The sequence below is a fragment of the Anomaloglossus baeobatrachus genome, chromosome 7 (assembly GCF_048569485.1).
Source record: "Anomaloglossus baeobatrachus isolate aAnoBae1 chromosome 7, aAnoBae1.hap1, whole genome shotgun sequence".
Classification (NCBI taxonomy): domain Eukaryota; kingdom Metazoa; phylum Chordata; class Amphibia; order Anura; family Aromobatidae; genus Anomaloglossus; species Anomaloglossus baeobatrachus.
In genome coordinates, this window is record NC_134359.1 from 298,786,502 (window position 1) to 298,806,404 (window position 19,903).

Consider the following 19,903-nt stretch of genomic DNA (forward strand, 5'->3'; position numbering starts at 1 on the left):
CTGTAATCCAAAATGTAAGTCTATGCCCTGCAGTCCCAGATTTGGGTCTACACCCTGCAGTCCCAGATTTGGGTTATCTGCCCTGCAGTCCCAGATTTTGGTCTACGCCCTGCAGTCCCAAATTCAAGTCTACGCCTGCAGTCCCGGATTTGGGTCTGTGCCGCCCCTGCAGCAGTCAGACTGCTCGGATCCGGGGTTTGCTGTGGCTCGAGTGTCCCCCAGGGCTCAGCGGCCACTCAATTAAAAGGGGGGGAATAATTACAGAGGACAGTTCGTGACGCCACCCGTGGTTGCGGTAAAGAGGAGTACCGCTGCTGCAGATGGGAGTACCCGGGGCGGATAGAGCGGGGCTGCCAAATGGTGATCCCTCCACGGGTAGGGAAGTCCCCGGGGCTCAGGAGGGTTTTTGGATAGCACTGTGCAGGATAAGTGGCAGGAGGGGCAGTGTACTCACTCAGGTGGTGCAGTTGTTAAGGTCCAGTCACACTAAGCAACTTACCAGCGATCCCAACAACGATAGGGATCGCTGGTAAGTTGCTAGGAGGTTTCTGGGGAGATGTCACACTGCGACGCTCCAGCGATCCCACCAGCAACCTGACCTGGCAGGGATCACTGGAGCGTCGTTACATGAGTTGCTGGTGAGCTCACCAGCAACCAGTGACCAGTGACCAGCCCCCAGCGCCGCGTGGAAGATGCTGCGCTTGGTAACTAAGGTAAATATCGGGTAACAAACCCGATATTTACCTTGGTTACCAGCGCACGGAGCTACACGTGCAGAGAACAGGGAGCAGCGCACACTGAGCGCTGGCTCCCTGCTCTCCTAGTTACAGCACACATCGGGTTAATTACCCGATGTGTACTGCAGCTAAATGTGCACAGAGCAGGGAGCAGCGCACAATGCTTAGCGCTGGCTCCTTGCTCTCCTAGCTACAGCACACATCGGGTTAATTACCCGATGTGTACTGCAGCTAAATGTGCACAGAGCAGGGAGCAGCGCACACTGCTTAGGACTGGCTCCCTGCTCTCCTAGCTACAGCACACATCGGGTTAATTAACCCGATGTGTCCTGCAGCTACATGTGCACAGAGCAGGAGCCGGCACTGACAGTGAGAGCGGCGGAGGCTGGTAACAAAGGTAAATATCGGGTAACCAAGGACAGGGCTTCTTGGTTACCCAATGTTTACTGTGGTTACCAGCCTCCGCAGAAGCCGGCTCCTGCTGCCTGCACATTTAGTTGTTGCTGTCTCGCTGTCACACACAGCGATCTGTGCTGCACAGCGGGACAGCAACAACTAAAAAATGGCCCAGGACATTCAGCAACAACCAACGACCTCACAGCAGGGGCCGGGTTGTTGCTGGATGTCACACACAGCAACATCGCTAGCAACGTCACAAAAGTTGTTCGTTAGCAGCGATGTTGCTAGCGATGTTGCTTAGTGTGACGGGGCCTTTAGTGCGGCCAATAAGCAGACTCTGACACAGGAGTAAACCAAGTCTCTGGGTACCGCTGCCACTTTGGGAAGCCCATCCGGGTGTCCATCCCCACTAGTATTGCTTAGTGGTCCGGAGCCTGCCTCCTTGCACAAGTCTAAAGGGGGTGTTACACGCAGCGATATAGCTTGCGTTATCGCTGGTGAAAGCACCCGCCCCCGTCGTTTGTGCGTCACGGGCAAATCGCTGTCCGTGGCGCACAAAATCGTTAGGAGCCATCACACGGACTTACCTGCCTAGCGACGTCGCTGTTACTGGCAAACCGCCCCCTTTCTAAGGGGGCGGTTCGTGCGGCGTCACAGCGGCGTCACTAAGCGGCCGCCCAATAGATTCGGAAGGGCGGAGATGAGCAGATGTAACATCCCGCCCACCTCCTTCCTTCCTCATTGCCGGCGGCCGCAGGTAAGCTGTAGTTCGTCGTTCCCGAGGTGTCACACACAGCGATGTGTGCTGCCTCGGGAACAACGAACAACCTGCGTCCTCAACAATCAACGATTTCATGAAAATGAACGAAGGATGGACGATTTGGTGAGTATTTTACATCGTTAACGGTTGTTCATGCGTGTCACACGCAACGACATCGCTAACGATGCCGGATGTGCGTCACGGAATCCGTAACCCCGGCAATATTTCGTTAATACGTCGTTGCGTGTAACGGGGGCCTTTAATGTTCCTAGGTGACCCTTCGGCCTGAAGCTGTCAGGGTCTCGCTCCCTATAGTTATATAGTGGAGCTGTTCTCTCGATGGCTGACACTTGGGAATTCAGTGGGTTGCATAAGCTCGAAAACCCTTGTTTTATTGATGCCTTCGATCTCTGAGCTCTTGGGGAAAGTTTATAAAGAGACTATCCCAACCATGGTCACACAGGGAGCTACAACTCCCCCAGCTCCTCACTCTCTGAGGGCTACTGCTGAACTCTAGGAGCTGCTTCTCCCAGCTCCTCACTCTTTGGGAGCTAACTCTGTTCTCTCTAAATCCCTCCCACCAGTCTACCTGACCCCTAGGTGGGCGGTCCTATTCCAGCTAGACCGCCCACTGGTGTGTCTGACAGGTTGTGATGTGAGCTGTGCTTGGGATTTGGGTGCTGATGGGAGCAATACCAGTAGTTAGGAACCCAGAACCATGAAGGGTGGGTTCTGCACCATGAGAGACGAGAGTGCAGTTTCCTGTGACACCCTGAGTTAGTCAGGGGCGTCACAGGTCCATGTCCTGCAGTCTGCTGAATGTTTCCCATCGTCCCTCTGTGTGTCCTTCATGTGCTGTTCGTGTTTAACGTTGCACAGCTGATCACTGAAATCTGCGAGTACGGCTCCACTACTCAGCTAGGTGCTGCAGTGCCCAACTTTCTCTATACTTTTAACATTGAAAGTACATGAGAAGGGTTGTGAACCATGGAGCTGGAGGGGTTAATTCTTCTGCACAGACTCTCCGCCCTTCTTATGGGAAGAAACTTTTTCACTTTCCTTCCGCTCTTTCACTCTACAATGGCGTCTGCTGAGCTGAGGGATGAGCTGAACTGCTCCATCTGCCTGAGCCTCTACACAGACCCCGTATCCCTGAGATGTGGACACTTCTTCTGCCGCTCGTGTATTGTGAGTGCGCTGGATGCACAGGAGGCGGCTGGAGTGTATTCCTGTCCTGAGTGCAGAGCAGAATATCCGGAGCGTCCGGCCCTGGAGAAGAACCGGAAGGTGGAGAACATAGTGGAGCGTTTCTCATCTACTCAGCCTGAGATGGAGGAGACCAGCATCTTCTGCACTTTCTGTACAAAGTCTCCTGTCCCGGCTGTAAGAACATGTCTGCAGTGTGAGACCTCCTTGTGTGAGGAACATTTCGTAGCCCATAACAAGTCTGTGAATCACAATCTCATTGAACCTACCCTGACATTTAAGGGTCAAAAATGCTCCACACACAAGGAGGTGCTGAAATACTACTGTCCTATAGATGACGCCTGTATCTGTGTGTCCTGCTGGGTGGCCGGTGACCACAAGGGACATGATGTGGAGCTACCAGACATGGCCTCTGAGAAAAGGAAAAAGAAACTGAGGAAATGTTTAGATGATCTAAACCCACAAAAAGCAGAAATTCAGAGAAGAGTCCAGAATCTGCAGGATCATAAGATGAAGATCCAGGAGAAAGCCTCCGATAAGAGGAAGAACATCAGTAATATAGTTATAGACATTAAGAAGCAACTGGAAATTGCAGAAAAGAAAGCGCTGAGTGAGGTCTCCAGGCAGGAGGAGAAGATTGTGTCCCAGATATCTCATCTGATCAAGAAGCTGGAAATACAGGAGGAAGAACTGTCCAGGATGATCCATCATGTGGAGGAGATGTGTGGTGTCACCGACCCAATAAGACTCTTACAAGAAAGTGACATTACAGAGTGTAGCCATGGAGGTGAGGAGGACACAGGGGGAGATGGTGGAGAGGTCAGTTCTGAGGAGGATCTGGATGAGGGTCTGATCTCACTGACCTTACTCCGATCTATGAGGGATATTGTCACCAATGTAACATCAAAGCTCGGGATCCATGTCCCAGACATATTGCTGGATGTGGACACTGCTCATAGATGGGTGAAGATATCAGAAGATCTGAAAACATCAACAGATTCAGAAGACGAACAGGAGAGACCAGAATCATCAGGAAGATTTGTCACATTACCCCAGGTGTTAAGCAGATGTGGCCTCTCCTCAGGACGACATTACTGGGAGGTGGAGTGGAACCAGATAGGATTATGTGGCATCGGCATGTGCTATCCCACTATAGATAGGAAAGGAAAACAGTCTGGTATTGTATATAACGATAAATCTTGGTGTTTGTATATGCATAATGGAGGATATAAGGTATGGCACCACTCGGTCGGATTAATCCTCACTATGAAGCCAACATGTCCGACACTTGGAGTCTTCTTAGACTATGAGGCCGGGCGTCTGTCCTTCTATGAGCTGTGTGACCCCATCAGACACTTACACACCTTCACCGCCTCCTTCACTGAACCCCTACATGTTATCTTCTATGTGGATGATGAAGCCTCGGTGACGATAAGAAGCTCTCAATAGTGACAGTAGTATCTGTTTATATGAGGGGGGTCTCTCTTTGCCCCTATCAGCACCCTGTGATTGTGGCCGCACTGGTACCAATGTCAGCCATGACTACCCCAGATTGAGTAAGGCTATGTGCGTAAGTTGCATTTTTTCTTGCATTTTTGGTTATGTTTTAAACTGCACTGTCATTGACAAAATGCATGCAAAGTCTATGATAAATCAGAAATTCCATGCGCACATTGCTTTTTTTTCGGCAACATTTTGTTTGACAAATATTTGGCAAAATCGTTGTCACTTGTCACTTCTTCATTGCGTTTTGTGAGTGATTCAAATGGGTGCATTTTGGATGCATTTTTGTTCCCACAGCCTTTCCTGCTTCTGAAAATGCCGGCCGCTCATTAATCTCATCTCATATTCACTGCTTCCCCCGACCACCGGCGCCTATGATTGGTTGCAGTTAGACACGCCCCCATGATGAGTAACAGCTGTCAGACTGCAACCAATCACAGGTGCCGGTGAGCGGGTCTATACCGTACTGTACAATAAATAAATAGTTACAAACCGGTGTGTGGTCCCCCCAATTTTGGTACCTAGCTAAGATAAAGCCTCACAGCTGGGGGCTGGTATTCTCAGACTGGGGAGACCCATGTTATTGGGAGCCCCCCAGCCTAGAAATGTCAGCCAGCAGCTGCCCGCAATTGCCGCATCCTTTAGATGCGACAGTCCCGGGACTTTACCAGCCTCATCCCAATTGCCCTGGTGCAGTGGCAATCAGGATAAAAAGATGTTAATGGCAGCCAACAACAGTCACTATGTCCTAGGTTAGTGATGTCAGGTGTCTATGAGACACCCCCTCATCACTAATCTGTAAATGAAAATAAATAAACACGAACATCAAAAAATCCTTTATTTGAAATAAAAGACAAAAAGCTCCCACTTTCGCCATTTTATTAACCCCCCCAAACATCCCTCCAGGTCCAACGGAATCCACAAGAGGTACCACAACGCTTTAAGCACTGCTACATCAGGCACTCACAGCTAGCGCCATACAACAAGATTGCTCGCTGTGAGCTCCACGCAGCAACTGAGGTGAGTCGCGCTATCAGCGGTGACGTCACTCAAGTTAGCTGCTGCCACAGCTGGAATCTTCCACCTGTGACAGCAAATTACCCGAGTGACTGAAGTGAGCCACGCAATCAGCGGGACATCACTCAAGTGATTTCTGGTCACAGCTGGAGTCCTTCACCTGTGATCGCAAATCAGGCCGTGACACAGACAGAGCCGCGCAAGGAGAAAGAACTAGGGGGAACGTCTGACGTCACAACTTCGGGCCCTACTGCCTGTATCATGGCACTGACGTCAGAGGTTCACCCGAGTTCATTCTCATCGCACAGCTGTCTCTGTCTGTACTCACAGCTGGTAGTCCTGCTATATGGCCGCTCACTGTGACAGGACAGGGATGTAGCAGAGCTGAATCAACATGGGACCTCTTGTTGATTACTTCGGACCTGCAGGGGTGTTTAGAGGTTAATAAAGTGGTGAAGGAGGGTGTTTTTTGTATTTTATTCCAAATAAAGGATTTTGACGGTGTATGTGTTTATTTACTTTCCCTTAGGCCTGTTTCACACGTCGGTGATTCTGGTACGTATGTGCTAGTTTTTATACGTAACAGAATGACGGACATACTGTACGTAGTCCCATTATAATCAATGGGTCTGCACACACATTAGTGATTTTTCACTGACTGTGTCTCCGTGCAGCGTACACGCGTGTTTGTGATTGCCTCACGGAGACATGTCCGTTTTTTTTGGCATCACTGATGTCCCACGGACCACACTATGGTGTGGTCCGTGAAACACGTACCAGAAAAATATGGACATTTAAAATAAAAAAACATTTTATTCTCACGTTTTCCAGCGACGCTCTGTACAGCCTCTGCTGCTTCCTGGCTGGTTCATTACTGTCGTGCATATTCATGACCCAGAAGTAGCTGCAGCCAAGGTCAGCGGCAGCCGAATGCTGCAGCGCTGGAGTCTTCAGCACCACGGACAGCAGGAACGGGGGCAGGTAAGTTGATTGCCATGTGCAATCACAGACTACGGAGAACGGAGCCTGGATTGCACATGGACAACCCACGTGTGGCGTGAATCACGGCACACGGAGGGATACATACGTGTTTAACACGTCAGTGAAAAACATCTGTGGTTTTCACTGATTTGTGAAACAGGCCTTCGAGATTAGTGATGGATGTGGGGTCACATAGACGGCTGCCATCACTAATCTAGGACTTAGCGGCTGCTGTGAGCTGCCAGTAACTCCTTATTATCCCTATTGCTACTGCACCAGGACACCGGGAAGAGCCGGGTTCAGCGCCAGAATTGGTGCATCTTATAAATGTGCCACTTCTGGAGCGGCTGTGAGCTGCTATTGTTAGGTTGGAAAGGGCCAAATAACAATGCCCCCCCTAATAATATTAGCCCCCAATTGTCTGCTGCACCTTTGATGGTTTTAGAAAAATGTTCGGACGCCACGTCATTTTTTTTTTAATTTAAATAAATCAAATGAAAAAAAAATGCGTGGGAGCCCCTCAATTTTTCATAACCAGCCAAGGTACAGCAGACAACGGAGGGTTGCAGCCTGCAGCTGCTGTTCCTGTGCTGGATATAAAAATGGGGAGGTTTCACATTTCCGTTCATGCCCCTACTGCTCTTGTTGGTTTATAGCTCAGAGGGGACTTTTCCTTTGTCTACGACCCTATATAAACTGGTTATATGTACTAATAAAGGAGAATTCTTTGAGTACACCATATTAAGCAGTGTGCGCTGTACTGATTTCCCGAGCGCTCGTAAAACAAATCTTATCAATGTGGAGTTCAAGAGGTATTGAAGGAGTGTATTTTGTTCACACCTGACATATCTACCTCATGATATCAAAGTTTGTCCACTGCATTTTCCTCCCTGGATTAACTACATGTGTGGCACCCCTGAGGCTTCAGTCACCACAGAGTATTACATCCAAATTTGGGTGTAATGCTAAACCCGGATCCTGAGGAGGTCAGTCCCGTTTTCACCACATTACACATTCAAATACACACCACGTTGCCCTTGTTCCCACTGGGGACTGGTCTAGGGTAGGGTAATAAAGGGGTTGCCTACAGAGTGGCATTTACAGGATGTCCTCACACAGGGGACCCAGTCCCACTAGCTTAGGACCTAGGAGGGGGGAGGTGCGGCCAGCCCCCCTGCTGGCTGCACCTCCCCCCTCCTTGGTCCTAAGTTAGTCAGGAGCCACCACAACAGTTGGGGAGTTCTTCAGCAGGAGAGGAAGGGAGCAGTCGCATCTTACAGGTGCTCCGGTGGGAAGGATAAGTTCACAGCGGTTGCCGTGGAGAGAGGGCATCTGCTCCCCTCGGAACCGGCACCACACAGGGTGGCAGGACCCTAGGGAAGATCATACTCCACTTTGGTTTTCTAGATTCTGCCTGGACGGGGAAAGTTTAAAACTTCCCTGGCCACAAAGCGCCCTAGAGAACATTGCCATATAGGATCAGGGGCATTTGATGACTTCAGATCCCACAGTGGAACCGCGGCACCTGCATATAGGAACAAGAGTTCGACTCGAAAAATCCCGGGTCCCCTCGTAGGTTCAAGCCAGGGTATCCACAGCACAGGCGCTAACAAGGAGGAAACCCAGCGAACACCAAACCATACTGATCTCTAAACGGGTTTGGGTTCAACGGAGCCCAACACAGCAAGTGACTGGTATTACCTGGGTGAGTGGCACAGCACTAAAAGTGAGTAAACAACCTGGAACTGCAGTCATAGACTCTGTCTCTTGATTACCGGACTGCCGCTCGGCGCTTCGGTGCCCGCCATTACTACTCCCCCTCATCATTCTCCCCGGGGCCTGCTCCACCTGTGGGGAGCGATACCATCCATAGCTGCTACTACCATCTGCACCAGAGGACAGCGACAGAAGCGGCGGCTAATCTCTGACCGCTTACCACAGGTGGCGTCACGAGAAACACCTGACTAGTACCCCCATTCCACCGCCATTTACTGTACGCCTCGGGCTAGGCCTCCCGTGACTGCGACAGTCGATGGCCCGGCGACGAGTAGGTTAACCGCCTACCCTGTAGGGCACTACACATGTAGCTGTTTAGGTAAGATAGGAAAGAAGAGCGAGTAACCCATCTACCGCTGCTTGCACAGAGATCTGTGGTCACATCTCACTTATGGACATTGAAAAGCTGTGAATATAGAGATCTGGAAATTCTGTCAACCCTTGTTTTGATGAAATATACAGGTTCAGTGTAAGGCTATGTGCCCACAGGACTCTGTCCCCGCGGATATTTCCGCAGGTTTCCCGCAGCAGCTCCCTGGAATCCGCAGCTATCAATAACTGCGGGATTCCAGCGAAATATCTGCGGTAAACCTGCAGACGTTCATGCGACTTACCTGCGGAAGTCCCGGCCTCTATCTCCATAGTGGAGGGCCGGAATTTCCGCAGGTATTTCCGCAGGAATAATTGACATGCAGTTATGTGCGGCTGCGGGACATCCGCAGCATATTCCGCAGCCGCGCATACCGCAGCATGGACACAGACACTCCCCATGTCCCATAGGATAACATGGGGAGTGTCTGTACTTGATAAAACCTGCGGATATATCTAGAAAATCGAGATAACTCCACAGGTTTTCCGCAGCAAAATCCGTGGGTACATAGTCCCGTGGGCACATAGCCTTAAGGCCCCATTACACGCAGCGACGTATCTAACGATGTATCGCCGGGGTCACGGATTCCGGCATCGTTAGCGACGTCGATGCGTGTGACATCAAGGAACGACCGTTAACGATGGAAAATACTCACCTCATGTCCATCGTTGACACGTTGTTCCTTTTTAAAAAATCATTGATTGTAGAGGTCGCAGGTTGTTCGTCGTTCCTGCGGCAGCACACATTGCTACGTGTGACACCTCCGGAACGTCGAACTACAGCTTACCTGCGGCCGCCGGCAATGAGGAAGGAAGGAGGTAGGCGGGATGTTACGTCCCGCTCATCTCCGCCCCTCCGCTTCTATTGGGCGGCCGCTTAGTGACGTCGCTGTGACGCCGCACGAAACGCCCCGTTAGAAAGGAGGCAACAGCGACGTCGCTAGGCAGGTAAGTAGTGTGACGGGGACTAACGATTTTGTGCGCCACGGGCATCGATTTGCCCGTGACGCACAAACGACGGGGACGGGTGCTTTCACCAGCGATATCGTAAGCGATATCGCTGCGTGTAACACCCCCTTTAGACTGAGGGGCAACCAGTTGTACTAACTCTGGGGACCCACTATTAAGCTACAAGGAAGTATTACATTACCATAATTCACAAATTTACCAATGATTCTATATAATAATTAAGTTAGTTTGTCACATAAATGATAAGATACCGCCATTGTCTGTACATAGAAAATCAAATGTATTGTCCTTATAAGGAGATGGAGAAGGGCCCCCCGGGAGATTCCCCGGCTTTCCTGTGGGCCAGTACTTTTATAGATGAATATAACTGACCTATACACACTGCAAGCCAATTGATTGCAAAAAAAAAAAAAATCAAACACACAATTACAGTGAGTGTTATATAACATCCCGCTGTGCATGTGTCAGTATCAGTACAATACTGAATACAGCTACTGTATTATATATAATTCCTAATTTGCCAATATGTTTGCACACCGCTCGCTCACGACACACATGCTTCGAAGGTTGCCATAAAGGGGACTCGACTTTCCACTCACTTAACAACCCATCTATAGCAATATGCCACAATGAGCTACGTGCACCCCACATCCACACCATACTTTACACTGCCACCATTCTCTATTTTACCAGGAAAGCGAGCCTCTTGCACTGGGCAACACACTAGTACACGTGGGCACACACAGTTTTTCCAAGCTCTTGAATGGTTTACTTCTTGCCCTTGGGCTTCAAGGAAACACAACCAAGCTATTTCCTCTCCTTGTGATCGTGGGTACATTAGAGCAGTCAGGGATAAACTCACTACATTTATTATTTAATATAAAAAAAGAAGTAGCGTGCGTAAAGAAGGGAGTGTGTATAGCGTCTGAATGTTATCTTTGGAGGATCTGGAATCAGAAGGTCTCAACGCTTAATTGATCGCAGGTTCTCTATGGAGTCTACAAAGTACTAAAGTGGAATTACTTTTATTTGATGCTAAAGGGGTTAATGACCTTTTCCTTTCTGGTTGAGATTACTCATATCCTTAGCATCATCTTATCATCACTCCCTTCCACTATATTTATCCACTCCTGGCTCCAGCCCATGCCGGTGATAAATCTTCTATGCTGACCATTTTGAAGGAGCCTGTCTCTAGAGAAGCTGAGGTGTTTGTTAGAGTTGCAGCTGTGAAGTTTCCTGCTGGAGAAACTCAGGAGAACTATTTATATTGTATTTCCAAACCCGTTTGTCTTACGTGTTGTTTTATTACAATAGTGAGACTAGTGTCACGCTGGCCTACACAGTAGTCACGGTGAGTTCAGGGCTAGCAAGGGCCTAGGCATGTCATGGCGCATGGGGTAAGGACCTGTCTAGGGACTTTAGAGAGTGCAGGGATCAGACTCAGATGAGTGTTAGGCCACCACCTATCACCAAGGCCTTCCTTTACATCTTACCGGGTTCTCCCTTGTGTTGCGCCACTTTCTGGATGTCCTCTCGCAGCCTGCGTGACATTTACTAAAGGTGAAATAACAAAATAATATATGTAAAAGTTAAATTAGGATAAAATTAATGGGATAAATTACAGATATATGTTATAAATAGGATCCATGAGAACTTCTCAAAAAGTTGGATATTGACTAAAAGGGCCGCTTGGTATGGTGGTTATGGTGGTCTCCTAAAAAGAGCCACTCCTTGGCTGGGTTCTTCCCGGAGGGATATCTGGCTGGTTTCTGTGTTGAGACTACTAACAGAGGCTCCACGGACTTTTTTGACTTCAGCGGGCTTTACACACTGCGATATCGCCCGAATTTTGTCGTTGGGGTCACGGTTTTGGTGACGCACTTCCGCAATCGTTAGCGATATAGCTTTGTGTAACAGCGTTCAGCGATGTAAAATCGTCGCAAAAGCGTGATTTATCGCTAATCGGCTACACGGGTCCTAATTCCCAAAAATCGTTACTTCAGCAGTAACGAGGTTGTTCCTCGTTCCTGCGGCATCACACATCGCTGCGTGTGACGCCGCAGGAGCGAGGAACGTCTCCCTACCTGCCTCCCGGCCGCTATGCGGAAGGAAGGAGGTGGGCGGGATGTTACGTCCCGCTCATCTCCGCCCCTCCGCTGCGATTGGGCGGCGGTTCAGTGACGTCGCTGTGACGCCGCACGGACCGCCCCCTTAGAAAGGAGGCGGTTCGCCGGTCACAGCGACGTCGCCGGACAGGTAAGTATGTGTGACGGCTCTGGGCGATGTTGTGCGGCACGGGCAGCGATATGCCCATGTCGCGCAACAGATGGGGGCGGGTACGCACACTAGCGATATCGGGACCGATATCGCAGTGTGTAAAGTAGCCTTTCCATGAGAACTTCTGGCAGAGGAGATAGCTGCGTAAAATGTGGCCACATCTGTAATACTCGTTGCTTCTCTTGGGGTGTGACACGGATATGCCTTTGATGACGTTATAAAAGGGTCTCACCAGACCCCCCCACTTCTCCCTCTACTGAGGGTACTGAGGTAAGAGAAATACAGCAGAGTAGAGCTGAGTCTAATCCAGTTTTAGCCCTCATTTCTACTCTGTGATATTTTCCCCAAGGAACGTCCTAGAGCAATAATCTCACCGTTATCTTACTGGCCATCCTTGAAGCATTCTATACATACCACACATGACTATGATACACCCAAAAGCGAGGACGATATCAGCTAAGGCCTCTTTCACACAGTATTTTTTTGCCATCAGGCACAATCCGGCGAATTGCAGATAAAACGGATCCAGCGTCTATTTTTCCTCATAGACTTGTAGTAGCGCCAGATTGTGCTGCATGGCCTCGCGTTTTATCCGGCGTGCGAAATTTGTCAGTGCGGCCGCCAGAAGGAACGTGCAAAGCAACGTTTTTTGGGACCTGCGAAAAACCGGAGGGTGACGGATCCGGTGCCATCTGTCTTTTTTTTACAATGGAAGCCTATGGGCACCGGATCTGTCGTCATCCGGCAAATGACGGAATCAGGCACCAGATCTCGCTCCCCTCGCTCCCCTCTCTCTTCTCTCTCTCTCTCTCTCCTCTCTCCCCTCTCTCTCTTCTCTCTCTCTTCTCTCTCTCTTCTCTCTCTCCTCTCTCTCTTCTCTCTCTCTTCTCTCTCTCCTCTCTCTCTTCTCTCTCTCTCCTCTCTCTCCTCTCTCTTCTCTCTCTTCTCTCTCTCTTCTCTCTCTCTCCTCTCTCTTCTCTCTCTCCTCTCTCTCTCTTCTCTCTCTCCTCTCTCTTCTCTCTCCTCTCTCTCTCTTCTCTCTCTCCTCTCTCTTCTCTCTCTCCTCTCTCTCTCTTCTCTCTCTCCTCTCTCTTCTCTCTCCTCTCTCTCTCTCTTCTCTCTCTCCTCTCTCTTCTCTCTCTCCTCTCTCTCTCTTCTCTCTCTCCTCTCTCTTCTCTCTCCTCTCTCTCTCTTCTCTCTCTCTCCTCTCTCTTCTCTCTCTCCTCTCTCTCTCTTCTCTCTCTCTCCTCTCTCTTCTCTCTCTCCTCTCTCTCTCTTCTCTCTCTCCTCTCTCTTCTCTCTCCTCTCTCTCTCTTCTCTCTCTCCTCTCTCTTCTCTCTCCTCTCTCTCTCTTCTCTCTCTCCTCTCTCTTCTCTCTCCTCTCTCCCTCTATCCTCTCTCTCAAATTCAAATTCAAATATGCTTTATTGGCAGGACCAAAATACAATTAGTGTTGCCAAATCTCTCTTTCTCTCCTCTCTCCCTCTCCTCTCTCTCTCCTCTCTCTCTCTTCTCTCTCTCCTCTCTCTCCTCTCTCTCCTCTTCTCTCTTCTCTCTCTCCTTTCTCTCTCTTCTTTCTCTCCTCTCTTTTCTCTCTCCTCTCTCTCCTCTCCCTCTTCTCTCTCTCTTCTCAAATTCAAATATGCGTTATTGGCAGGACCAAAATACAATTAGTGTTGCCAAAGCAAGAGAAATACAGTAAGTGTGGTGGGAGGGGATCAGGGTTATGGGGAGTTGGGGGCACAATTTGGGCTCTGAAAGTCCATTTAGGGGCCTTATGTTCCCCTCAGCTCTCCTCTCTCTCTCTTCTCTCTCTCCTCTCTTCTCTCTCTCCCTCCCCTCTCTCTTCTCTCTCTTCTCTCTCTCTCTCCTCTCTTCTCTCTCTCCCTCCCCTCTCTCCTCTCTCTCTTCTCTCTCCCCTCTCTCTTCTCTCCTCTCTATCTTCTCTCTCTTTCTTCTGTCTCTCCTCTCTTCTCTCTTCTCTCTCCTCTCTCCTCTCTCCTCTCTTCTCTCTTCTCTCTCTCTCTCTCCTCTATAGCAAAAAACCTTTGGCCTGAAGGGTAAAATATGAGATGGATCCTGTAAAACTAGGTTTATAATTAAAAAAAAATTAAAATATTGTTTTACTTTGTCCTGTCTGTGCATTACAAACAGAGAGGCTGCACAAGGTTAAAGCATTGATGCCCATGAGTTTACCACCTATGTGCTAGTGGGGGGATAGGGGACACATCTGCTGGCCCAAATCATTATCCAACAATGACAGCTATCTGCTAATTACTCTGTATGCACACTCCAGGTCTGATCTTCATCAGATAAGCTGTTTTAATTATCTGTTCACAGCAAGAGGGGGGGGGGGGGATGGAGTGGATCTTGACAGTGAGCCAATGCCCCCAGCTTTCCACACATACCTCCATTTATGACAATGCTATGTTACTTGTGATATGTCGGCTATGTAACAGATTTTTAAGATCAAGTTTAGTTTCAGATAAAAGAACCCAAGGCTGAGCCTCCAGATAGCGGTAGAATGTTCTGCAAGATGTTGTACTATAGATTAGAAAATCTCACGTAAACAAGACACCAAAATCATCCTCGAGAACAAATAATTCTGTTTTACTTGAATTGTTCAATTATTCAGTCTTTGCATTCATGGAAACTACATGGCTGTGAGACAGAATTTTATTAAAATACTGTTACCCTTTTGCAACAGGATAGATCCCTTTCAAACATTCATAAGGGTCCCATATACATCTTTTATATTATCACGGCTGAGGATAGAAGCTATACCGGCCGTATAGTACAATACATAGGGAAGGTGAAAGGAATGCCTTATCGCTAGGGAAAGGCGGAAGCGGTGACCCCTGACATTAACTTGCAGCTCACCCTCACCGACCCTATACAGGCTCCACACCTGTCACCAAACTGAATACCTGACCCTAGGAAACCCTAATTTGGGCCCTTGTTAAGGATGACGGGTATGAGGACTTGTCAACACCATTAACACTTATTGGAGACAAAAGGAAACAATACATGGCAAACACGAATACTACCACCTGAGCCCATGTAGATGGCAAAAGTCAAACACTTATCTGAGGAGCAGCTACCACAAATGTCTCTGGAACAACATGAGGAGATGCTGCAGACGACAGCCAAGGATAACAATAAACTGCACTCAAACCACACCAGGGTGAGGTTAATAAAAGAAGTCAGAGGCTGGCAACTGAGAGGAAAAACTAACAGTTTCCCAGGGTCATTGAGTCCGCTGCTGCAGAAACAGGGAACTGTCAGATAACAAGACGTGCTACCAATCTCTAGGATTTTCTAACACTCGCTGTCACTAGATTGTCAGCCGGCCGTGGCACAGCCATGACATATATCTTATCTTTATCTATCTCTGTTACTTGTAAGTTTTATTCTAAATACGTTTTCCTTTTATTCAAGTCAATTGTGAAGATGATTGAGTCTTCAGAGGTGATTTGAATAATAAGAAAATGAATTAAAGTTACAATTAAAGGAAGTAGAAAAGATAAGATATGAAAGGGGCAACTATGAATATGACGGAGGTATCTGACCTGTTGCAATAGGGTGGAGTATGTGAGACAAAATTCTGTCGCAGCCATGGAGATTCTATGTTTGCCTAGACCACAGAATGTCGAATATTTGTAATAATTAAACAATTCAATAGCAAAACATAAGCAGGGAAGTTCCAAGTGAACAGCAAAAGGGAAACCCTGTGTCTAGGAAAGGAGGAGTTGGTGACCCCCTGACCAAACCTACTGCTAGGCCCTGGGTCTCTCACCACCCTATATAGGTTCCGCACCTTTGCGCCGAGCTGGATACCTGACCCTAGGTAACCCTAGTGCTGGACCCTAAAAACGGAACAAATAGGATGAACTCTTCAACAACCCCACTAAACACTAACGAAGACACAAGGAGGACACACAGCGTACAATGCATGAGCTGCTTATCCACAGATGACTCAGGTACAAGCCACCTGCTTGCAACCAAGACATGAATTAACTGAATAATATCACCAGCACAAGTCCAGGGAAGATGGGAGTATTTAAGCACATGGAGAATACTGATAATCAGCAACTGGATAGAAGGAGGGTTTTCTCGGTCTTAGGCTATGTGCGCACGTTGCGTACAGTCACTGCAGAAATTTCTGCAGCGATCTGAAGAGCACATGTGCGCTTTAAATCGCTGGAGAAATATCCGTAGTGAAAAAAAAAAAAGCAGATTCCATGCGCTCTGCCTGCAGCTCCTGCCATAGACAGAGCAGGAGCTGCCGGCAAAGCGCACGGAAGAAGTGACATGTCACTTCTTAGAACGCAGCGCTTCGGCAGAAGCCGAAGCGCTGCGCTCTAAAACGCCACGTGCGCACGGCCCCTGCACAATCTCCATAGACTGTGCAGGGGACGCAGGACGCATGCAGTTACGCTGCGCTACAAAACGTGCGCACATAGCCTAAAAGGGGAAGAGATGCAAATCCAGAAGGAAAGCTACCTAATACAATGAATACTAACAGCAGGAACAATAGAAAGTCAGGGAGCATTTTGCGCAGCTAAACGCTGTGACCTTCTATTGCCAGAAAGCACATGATTGTCCACCCATGACACACCCGTAACACTATTCTTCAGGAATGAGTCCATCATCAACAAGTACAGCGATTACCTGTAGAGAGCTACTTTTCCTTGAATCTGATGGAAATAGATAGAATTCAGATTTACTTTAACACTTATCTTTTAAGTCTAAGGTCTCCAACCTGTGGCTTAGAGCCACATATAGCTCGCGGACCTGTGATCTGTGGCTCGTTGCTGTCTGCCAGCTTGTTTCATTAGCACCAAGTCTAGCAAACAGCTATGTAGAGCGGGTCTCCAGATGGTGAATTATGTGAGTAGCCATACATAGAAGAGCAGATCTGGATGCCTACATACGGACCTTGGAAGTTTAGAGATAAGTGTGGTAGGCTGGAGACAGGTTGATATTACCTGTCAGAGGAGATGTTTGAAGCTCGATGTGACCGTATAGTAAGACTGCTTGATGCGAGAATACTGAACTGCGGTATTGTGGGAACCCTTGGATCTTGATATTCTACCTTGGTGTGTTTTTTACGGAAAATCTTTGGCTGTCATTATACCATTAATGAGGGTTCTGGATGTCACTACGGTGTGTGTGGGTGGAATCTGGATGTGGCTCAAAGCCCTCTCTAAGAGCTGAATGTGGCTCTTGACCCTTTCTAAGAGCTGAATGTGACTCTTGACCCTTTCTAAGAGCTGAATGTGGCTCTCGACCCTTTCTAAGAGCTGAATGGGGCTCTCGACCCTTTCTAAGAGCTGAATGGGGCTCTCGACCCTTTCTAAGAGCTGAATGTGTCTCTCGACCCTCTCTAAGAGCTGAATGTAGCTCTTGACCCTTTCTAAGAGCTGAATGGGGCTCTCGACCCTTTCTAAGAGCTGAATGTGGCTCTCGACCCTTTCTAAGAGCTGAATGTGGCTATTGACCCTTTCTAAGAGCTGAATGTGGCTCTCGACCCTTTCTAAGAGCTAAATGTGGCTCTCGACCCTTTCTAAGAGCTGAATGTGGCTATTGACCCTTTCTAAGAGCTGAATGTGACTCTTGACCCTTTCTAAGAGCTGAATGGGGCTCTCGACCCTTTCTAAGAGCTGAATGTGGCTCTCGACCCTTTCTAAGAGCTAAATGTGGCTCTCGACCCTTTCTAAGAGCTGAATGTGACTATTGACCCTTTCTAAGAGCTGAATGTGACTCTTGACCCTTTCTAAGAGCTGAATGGGGCTCTCGACCCTTTCTAAGAGCTGAATGTGGCTCTTGACCCTTTCTAAGAGCTGAATGTGTCTCTCGACCCTCTCTAAGAGCTGTATGTGGCTCTTGACCCTTTCGAAGAGCTGAATGGGGCTCTCGACCCTTTCTAAGAGCTGAATGTGGCTCTTGACCCTTTCTAAGAGCTGAATGTGGCTCTCGACCCTTTCTAAGAGCTAAATGTTGCTCTCGACCCTTTCTAAGAGCTGAATGTGGCTCTTGACCCTTTCTAAGAGCTGAATGTGACTCTTGACCCTTTCTAAGAGCTGAATGTGGCTCTCGATCCTTTCTAAGAGCTGAATGGGGCTCCCGACCCTTTCTAAGATCTGAATGTAGCTCTTGACCCTTTCTAAGAGCTGAATGTGTCTCTCGACCCTTTCTAAGAGCTGAATGTGGCTCTTGACCCTTTCTAAGAGCTGAATGGGGCTCTCAACCCTTTCTAAGAGCTGAATGTGACTCTTGACCCTTTCTAAGAACTGAATGTGGCTCTTGACCCTTTCTAAGAGCTGAATGTGGATCTTGACCCTCTCTAAGAGCTGCGAATGTGGCTCTCGACCCTTTCTAAGAGCTGAATGTGGCTCTCGACCCTTTCTAAGAGCTGAATGTGGCTCTCGACCCTTTCTAAGAGCTGAATGGGGCTCTCGACCCTTTCTAAGAGCTGAATGTGGCTCTCGACCCTTTCTAAGAGCTGAATGGGGCTCTCAACCCTTTCTAAGAGCTGAATGTGACTCTTGGCCCTTTCTAAGAGCTGAATGTGGCTCTTGACCCTTTCTAAGAGCTGAATGTGGCTCTCGACCCTTTCTAAGAGCTGAATGTGACTATTGACCCTTTCTAAGAGCTGAATGTGACTCTTGACCCTTTCTAAGAGCTGAATGGGGCTCTCGACCCTTTCTAAGAGCTGAATGTGGCTCTTGACCCTTTCTAAGAGCTGAATGTGTCTCTCGACCCTCTCTAAGAGCTGTATGTGGCTCTTGACCCTTTCGAAGAGCTGAATGGGGCTCTCGACCCTTTCTAAGAGCTGAATGTGGCTCTTGACCCTTTCTAAGAGCTGAATGTGGCTCTCGACCCTTTCTAAGAGCTAAATGTTGCTCTCGACCCTTTCTAAGAGCTGAATGTGGCTCTTGACCCTTTCTAAGAGCTGAATGTGACTCTTGACCCTTTCTAAGAGCTGAATGTGGCTCTCGATCCTTTCTAAGAGCTGAATGGGGCCCCCGACCCTTTCTAAGATCTGAATGTAGCTCTTGACCCTTTCTAAGAGCTGAATGTGTCTCTCGACCCTTTCTAAGAGCTGAATGTGGCTCTTGACCCTTTCTAAGAGCTGAATGGGGCTCTCAACCCTTTCTAAGAGCTGAATGTGACTCTTGACCCTTTCTAAGAACTGAATGTGGCTCTTGACCCTTTCTAAGAGCTGAATGTGGATCTTGACCCTCTCTAAGAGCTGCGAATGTGGCTCTCGACCCTTTCTAAGAGCTGAATGTGGCTCTCGACCCTTTCTAAGAGCTGAATGTGGCTCTCGACCCTTTCTAAGAGCTGAATGGGGCTCTCGACCCTTTCTAAGAGCTGAATGTGGCTCTCGACCCTTTCTAAGAGCTGAATGGGGCTCTCAACCCTTTCTAAGAGCTGAATGTGACTCTTGGCCCTTTCTAAGAGCTGAATGTGGCTCTTGACCCTTTCTAAGAGCTGAATGTGGCTCTCGACCCTTTCTAAGAGCTGAATGTGGCTCTTGACCCTTTCTAAGAGCTGAATGTGGCTCTTGACCCTTTCTAAGAGCTGAATGTGGCCCTCGACCCTTTCTAAGAGCTGAATGTGGCTCTTGACCCTTTCTAAGAGCTGAATGTGGCTCTCGACCCTTTCTAAGAGCTGAACATGGCTCCTGACCCTCTCTAAGAGCTAAATATGGCTTGCGACCCTCTCTCAGAGCTGAATATGGCTTGCAAACCTTTTTAAGAGCTGAATGTGGCTCTCAAGTTCAGAAAGGTTGGGGACCACTTTTTTATGTTGTGCAGTTTGGTGGCTTTCTGCTTCTTGTCGTTTCTTGTGCAAATGGTGGATTTTCCTCATGCCATAAATAGGTGGAGTTGCTACAACTACA

General features: G+C 48.4%; 1 protein-coding gene across 1 annotated transcript; it reads left to right on the top strand.

The window, feature by feature from the left end:
* The first annotated feature begins 2,862 nt into the window (after positions 1 to 2,862).
* LOC142245632 (E3 ubiquitin/ISG15 ligase TRIM25-like) lies at positions 2,863 to 7,344 on the top strand. The gene has a single exon (XM_075318521.1). It carries the CDS (start codon positions 2,884 to 2,886, stop codon positions 4,549 to 4,551), a length of 1,668 nt encoding a protein of 555 aa, XP_075174636.1. The 5' UTR covers positions 2,863 to 2,883; the 3' UTR covers positions 4,552 to 7,344.
* The last annotated feature ends 12,559 nt before the right edge of the window (positions 7,345 to 19,903 follow it).